The 7,500-nt window shown below is 46.2% G+C and overlaps 1 protein-coding gene across 1 annotated transcript in view; it reads right to left on the bottom strand.

Moving 5' to 3' along the window:
• Positions 1-7,500, bottom strand: part of LOC306819068 (putative phospholipid-transporting ATPase IA) — a 16,271-nt gene that overhangs the window by 2,865 nt on the left and 5,906 nt on the right. The window contains exons 5-7 of the mRNA XM_079372814.1: positions 7,473-7,500; positions 7,266-7,358; positions 5,928-6,019 (exon numbers count right to left, since the gene is read on the bottom strand). The exon at positions 7,473-7,500 is cut by the window's right edge and continues 61 nt beyond it. Coding sequence (XP_079228940.1) covers positions 5,928-6,019; positions 7,266-7,358; positions 7,473-7,500 — 213 coding nt within the window. The remainder of the gene's footprint in view (positions 1-5,927; positions 6,020-7,265; positions 7,359-7,472) is intronic.

The following is a 7,500-nucleotide window of genomic DNA, read 5'->3' as shown; positions in this document are numbered from 1 at the left end:
AAAAAGCCGAAACCGATCTCAATTGTACTCGATGGACCCCGTGGAAAAGTGAACATGTGTGAACATGTGTGACTGTGTGAACATGTGTGAACAGGTGAACATGTATGAACATGTGTGACTGTGTGAACATGTGTGAACATGTGTGAACAGGTGAACATGTGTGAACATGTGTGAACAGGTGAACATGTGTGAACATGTGTGAACATGTGTGAACAGGTGAACATGTGTGAACATGTGTGAACATGTGTGAATGTGTGAACAGGTGTGAACATGTGTGAACATGTGTGAATGTGTGAACATGTGTGAATGTGTGAACAGGTGTGAACAGGTGTGAATGTGTGAACAGGTGTGAACATGTGAACAGGTGTGAATGTGTGAACAGGTGTGAACATGTGTGAACATGTGTGAACATGTGTGAACATGTGTGAATGTGTGAACATGTGTGAATGTGTGAACAGGTGTGAATGTGTGAACATGTGTGAATGTGTGAACATGTGTGAATGTGTGAACATGTGTGAACATGTGTGAACATGTGTGAACATGTGTGAACATGTGTGAACATGTGTGAATGTGTGAACATGTGTGAATGTGTGAACATGTGTGACTGTGTGAACAGGTGAACATGTGTGAACATGTGTGAACATGTGTGAACATGTGTGAACATGTGTGAACATGTGTGAATGTGTGAACATGTGTGAACATGTGTGAATGTGTGAACATGTGTGAACATGTGTGAACATGTGTGAACATGTGTGAATGTGTGAACATGTGTGAATGTGTGAACATGTGTGAACAGGTGTGAACATGTGTGAACAGGTGTGAACATGTGTGAATGTGTGAACATGTGTGAATGTGTGAACATGTGTGAATGTGTGAACATGTGTGAACAGGTGTGAACATGTGTGAATGTGTGAACATGTGTGACTGTGTGAACATGTGTGACTGTGTGAACAGGTGAACATGTGTGAACATGTGTGAACATGTGTGAATGTGTGAACATGTGTGAACATGTGTGAACATGTGTGAATGTGTGAACAGGTGTGAATAGATGTGGACGGTAGAGGTGGCGTGCAGACAGTCTAAGCCCCTCCCACTGGCTCCAGGTGAATTCTCCTGATTATATCCTGCTTTCAGTCAGACGCTCTGCATGAAACACTTCAGGGCGTTAAAGAGTGAAAGCAGTGATGGTGGTTTGTAGTTTTAATTAATGATCAAACCGACCTCTAAAGGTTTTCAGTGTCCAGGTTGTTACACAGTTTGGTATCAAAGGTGTGTCGAGCCCTAAAAGGTCGAACATGTCATATTTGAGTTTGATATGAAGCACGTTTCAAACTTTTCTGTCAGAAAGAGAATAAGAGCGTTCCCCAAAATGTTGAACTTTAAAACAAATGACAAAAGGATGAAAATGAAGAAGCTTCTATCTGTACGTCTGTTATAAAACCTAAACTATCCTACACGGCTCAGTTCTGACCGCTGATCCCTGACTCACCTTCAGGTGTCAAATGACCTGCTCAGTACCTGGACGCCAGCGGGAAAGTTCAACGGACCTCGCTGGGTAGAGGTGCATTGTGGGGGAATAACAGCGCAACATTTCATCATTTCAAGGTAATCTGGCTCTACTGAGCTGAACTCAGGAAACATGGGGCACACGGACGGAAGGTCAGGGGTCAACAATGGAGAGAGACCGGGCGAGAGACAGTGAGAGAGAGAGACGGAGTATGTATGTAGTCACCTATCAGCACACGCTGCTTTATAGGTTCAATATTTGAATCTTTGGTATATCTATACTTATATAGTTAATCCTTGTTGCTCTATTTATCATCATTTTTATTTTCTGAACACACACACTGTTGCTTTGGCAATATTGTTGATGCAACATTCATGCCAATAAAGTTTTCTGTCTGTCTGTCTGTCTGTCTGTCTGTCTGTCTGTCTGTCTGTCTGTCTGTCTGTCTGTCTGTCTGTCTGTCTGTCTGTCTGTCTGTCTGTCTGTCTGTCTATCATCTATCTATCGATCTATCTACTGAAATTGAAATTCAGAGAAACTGAGAGAGAGAGGGAGATATACTGTATATTTAATTATGATGTTAAAGTTGTGTAAATGTAAATTTTATTGTTTAATGTCTGAATTGTATTTTTGCTTTGGCAACATTGTAAGTCAATAATGCCCCCTTTGAATTGAGAGAGAGAGCGAGAGAAACCGGGCGAGAGAGAGAGACGAGGTGTGGGATAGAGGGGGGCGACTACCTGGGAGCTATGGGCAGGGTGGGGGGGGGCGAAGTTTAAGAAAGTTGGGAGGGGTATGATTAATGATATTAAAAAAGGAATCAAACAACAACAACGGTCTCATCCCCACCTATGAGACAAACAAAAAACAAAGAAAAGTCACGAAACAGCTGAGAAAAAAAACAAAAAACACAAAGCGTTGCTGAGAGAGTCGGTGGACACTTCCTGTTTGAAGCTGCTTCCTGTTGAAGCTGCTTCCTGTTTGAAGCTGCTTCCTGTTTGAAGCTGCTTCCTGTTGAAGCTGCTTCCTGTTGAAGCTGCTTCCTGTTTGAAGCTGCTTCCTGTTGAAGCTGCTTCCTGTTTGAAGCTGCTTCCTGTTTGAAGCTGCTTCCTGTTGAAGCTGCTTCCTGTTGAAGCTGCTTCCTGTTTGAAGCTGCTTCCTGTTTGAAGCTGCTTCCTGTTGAAGCTGCTTCCTGTTGAAGCTGCTTCCTGTTGAAGCTGCTTCCTGTTTGATCTGAGATTCTCTGAGGTCGTCAGGTGAGCAAACAGCGTTTAAAAAGTCTCAGCTCTGCAGAGTGATCGATGGTGGACGCCACTTTAAGTTCTTTATGACCTCAAAGCCTCCTCGCCGTCAAGACACGGAAAGCTCACCTGACAACTAACTTCTCAGTAACTGACCTGTCAGTAACTGACCTGTCAGTAACTCTAACCTGTCAGTAACTCACCTGTCAGTAACTCACCTGTCAGCAACTCACCTGACAGTAACTCTCACCTGTCAGTAACTCTCACCTGTCAGTAACTCACCTGTCAGTAACTCTCACCTGTCAGTAACTCACCTGTCAGTAACTCACCTGTCAGCAACTCACCTGACAGTAACTCACCTGTCAGTAACTCACCTGACAGGAACTCACCTGTCAGTAACTCTCACCTGTCAGTAACTCACCTGTCAGTAACTCTCACCTGTCAGTAACTCACCTGTCAGTAACTCACCTGTCAGCAACTCACCTGACAGTAACTCTAACCTGTCAGTAACTCACTTGTCAGTAACTCTCACCTGTCAATAACTCTAACCTGTCAGTAACTCACTCACCTGTCAGTAACTCACCTGTCAGTAACTCTCACCTGTCAGTAACTCACCTGTCAGTAACTCACCTGACAGTAACTCACCTGACAGTAACTCACCTGTCAGCAACTCTAACCTGTCAGTAACTCACCTGTCAGTAACTCACCTGTCAGTAACTCTCACCTGTCAATAACTCTAACCTGTCAGTAACTCACTCACCTGTCAGTAACTCTCACCTGTCAGTAACTCACCTGTCAGTAACTCTCACCTGTCAATAACTCTAACCTGTCAGTAACTCACTCACCTGACAGTAACTCTCACCTGACAGTAACTCTCACCTGTCAGTAACTCACCTGTCAGTAACTCTCACCTGACAGTAACTCTCACCTGTCAGTAACTCACCTGTCAGTAACTCACCTGTCAGTAACTCTCACCTGTCAGTAACTCACCTGTCAGTAACTCACCTGACAGTAACTCTCACCTGTCAGTAACTCACCTGACAGTAACTCACCTGTCAGTAACTCACCTGTCAGTAACTCACCTGTCAGCAACTCTCACCTGTCAGTAACTCACCTGACAGTAACTCACCTGTCAGTAACTCACCTGTCAGTAACTCACCCGTCAGTAACTCTCATCTGTCAGTAACTCACCTGACAGCAACTCACCTGTCAGTAACTCTCATCTGTCAGTAACTCTCACCTGTCAGTAACTCACCTGTCAGCAACTCTAACCTGTCAGTAACTCACCCGTCAGTAACTCACCTGTCAGTAACTCACCTGTCAGCAACTCTAACCTGTCAGTAACTCTCATCTGTCAGTAACTCACCTGTCAGCAACTCACCTGTCAGTAACTCACCTGTCAGTAACTGTAACCTGTCAGTAACTCACCCGTCAGTAACTCACCCGTCAGTAACTCACCCGTCAGTAACTCACCTGTCAGTAACTCACCTGACAGTAACTCTCACCTGTCAGTAACTCACCTGACAGTAACTCACCTGACAGTAACTCACCTGTCAGTAACTCTCATCTGTCAGTAACTCTAACCTGTCAGTAACTCACCTGACAGTAACTCACCTGTCAGTAACTCTCATCTGTCAGTAATTCTCACCTGTCAGTAACTCACCTGTCAGTAACTCACCTGACAGTAACTCTCACCTGTCAGTAACTCTCACCTGTCAGTAACTCTCACCTGTCAGTAACTCACCTGTCAGCAACTCTCACCTGTCAGTAACTCTCACCTGTCAGTAACTCACCTGTCAGTAACTCACCTGTCAGCAACTCTCACCTGTCAGTAACTCACCTGTCAGTAACTCTCACCTGTCAGTAACTCACCTGTCAGTAACTCACCTGTCAGTAACTCTCACCTGTCAGTAACTCACCTGTCAGTAACTCTCACCTGTCAGTAACTCACCTGTCAGTAACTCACCTGTCAGTAACTCTCACCTGTCAGTAACTCTCACCTGTCAGTAACTCTCACCTGTCAATAACTCTAACCTGTCAGTAACTCTCACCTGTCAGTAACTCACCTGTCAGTAACTCACCTGTCAGTAACTCTCACCTGTCAGTAACTCACCTGTCAGTAACTCACCTGTCAGTAACTCTCACCTGTCAGTAACTCACCTGTCAGTAACTCACCTGTCAGTAACTCTCACCTGTCAGTAACTCTCACCTGTCAGTAACTCACCTGTCAGTAACTCTCACCTGTCAGTAACTCACCTGTCAGTAACTCTCACCTGTCAGTAACTCTCACCTGTCAGTAACTCACCTGTCAGTAACTCTCACCTGTCAGTAACTCTCACCTGTCAGTAACTCACCTGTCAGTAACTCACCTGTCAGTAACTCTCACCTGTCAGTAACTCACCTGTCAGTAACTCTCACCTGTCAGTAACTCTCACCTGTCAGTAACTCACCTGTCAGCAACTCACCTGACAGTAACTCTCACCTGTCAGTAACTCACCTGTCAGTAACTCACCTGTCAGTAACTCTCACCTGTCAGTAACTCACCTGTCAGTAACTCACCTGTCAGTAACTCTCACCTGTCAGTAACTCACCTGTCAGTAACTCACCTGTCAGTAACTCTCACCTGTCAGTAACTCACCTGTCAGTAACTCTCACCTGTCAGTAACTCACCTGTCAGTAACTCTCACCTGTCAGTAACTCACCTGTCAGTAACTCACCTGTCAGTAACTCTCACCTGTCAGTAACTCACCTGTCAGTAACTCACCTGTCAGTAACTCTCACCTGTCAGTAACTCACCTGTCAGTAACTCACCTGTCAGTAACTCTCACCTGTCAGTAACTCACCTGTCAGTAACTCACCTGTCAGTAACTCACCTGTCAGTAACTCTCACCTGTCAGTAACTCACCTGTCAGTAACTCACCTGTCAGTAACTCTCACCTGTCAGTAACTCACCTGTCAGTAACTCACCTGTCAGTAACTCTCACCTGTCAGTAAATCTAAATTGTGTTCCAGCCTCCCTTTTAAAGACGAGGAGGACATTTATTGCTGACTCTTGTTGCCATGACGACGAGGCAGCTCTGGAAGCAGATCTGGAAGCAGATCTGGAAGCAGATCTAGCGTGGACAGTCTTCAGTGACGTTGTGTAAACGAAGGAGAGGAAACAGTCATGTGTAACTTACGGAGCAGGTTCTGCTGCATGGATTCAGAGCGGTACATGCTGACCGTGCTCTTCTTGAAGACGTTCTTCAGGAGCTGGGCCCTCTCAGTCAAACTACACACACACACACACACACACACACACACACACACACACACACACACACACACACACACACACACACACACACACACACAGAGAAACAGCGTGTTAGCGGCACATTTACAGCAGACCCCTGGAGCTGCTCTGCCTGCAGGTAAAAACATCATGTAGGGAGGAAGAACAAAGTGTGTGTGTTTAAGTGAAACGTGTGTGATAGCACGTTAGCGTTATGTCAAACTAGCACGTGTTTTACCATCCATGGGTAATCCCAGGAGCATGTACCTGTGTGTACCTGTGTGTACCTGTGTGTGTGTGCCCTGAACCTGCTGGGCCCGGGACAGCAGCCAGGCCGGGGGATCACTTTCAGCCAGCAGCAGGCTCTGTGATTTATGACTTTAATATTGGACTCCTGGACATTTTGTTCCATCAGGAATAATTCTGTTACTGAACTGAGCGGCACAACGGTCTTTGGTTCTAGTCCTGGGTTTGAGTGCTCCCTTTCCAAACTGTAGGCTGCTCAGTCCCTCTGACATCTGTGCATGACGCTCCTCGTTTCTGCACGTGTGTACTTTAGTCCTGTATGTCTGTAAACACTGGCATGTCATGGAAAGAGGGTCACAGAAGGTCTCAGAGGGTCTCAGAGGGTCACAGAGGGTCTCAGTGGGTCTCAGTGGGTCTAAATGGATCTCAGAAGGTCTCAGAGGGTCTCAGTGGGTCTCAGTGGGTCTCAGAGGGTCACAGAGGGTCACAGTGGGTCTCAGAAGGTCTCAGTGGGTCTCAGAGGGTCTCAGTGGGTCTCAGAGGGTCACAGTGGGTCTCAGAAGGTCTCAGTGGGTCTCAGAGGGTCTCAGAGGGTCTAAATGGATCTCAGAGGGTCTCAGTGGGTCTCAGAGGGTCTCAGTGGATCTCAGAAGGTCTCAGTGGGTCTCAGAGGGTCTCAGTGGGTCTCAGTGGGTCTAAATGGATCTCAGAAGGTCTCAGAGGGTCTCAGTGGGTCTAAATGGATCTCAGAAGGTCTCAGAGGGTCTCAGTGGGTCTAAATGGATCTCAGAGGGTCTCAGTGGGTCTCAGTGGGTCTAAATGGATCTCAGAGGGTCTCAGAGGGTCTAAATGGATCTCAGTTGGTCTCAGTGGGTCTCAGAGGGTCTCAGTGGGTCTAAATGGATCTCAGTTGGTCTCAGTGGGATCACCACTCTCTGTGAGCCCATGAACAGATCCCTCATGTCACCTGCTCATCACTGTGTGTTTCAGTATTTACCTCTTTCCATGCACCACTGCTCCGGGGTCTTTGGATAAAGCCTCCAGCTCCTGAACCTCATCCACCAGAGTCTTGAAACACACCCTCTTCACCCTGTGATGTAAACAAAATACCCCAGCATTCAGAGAATGACGTTTTAATACCCCATCATCCAATGATGTCATCCAAACCCACAAGCAGGAAGACACAGGAAGGATTCAGACTCACACTTTATAGGCCACGTCAAAGACCAGCG

Source organism: Symphodus melops (genome assembly GCF_947650265.1).
Source record: "Symphodus melops genome assembly, contig: scaffold_342, whole genome shotgun sequence".
NCBI classification, from domain to species: domain Eukaryota; kingdom Metazoa; phylum Chordata; class Actinopteri; order Labriformes; family Labridae; genus Symphodus; species Symphodus melops.
Note: the sequence above shows the minus strand (reverse complement) of the source record. Positions and strands in the feature narration are given on the sequence as shown.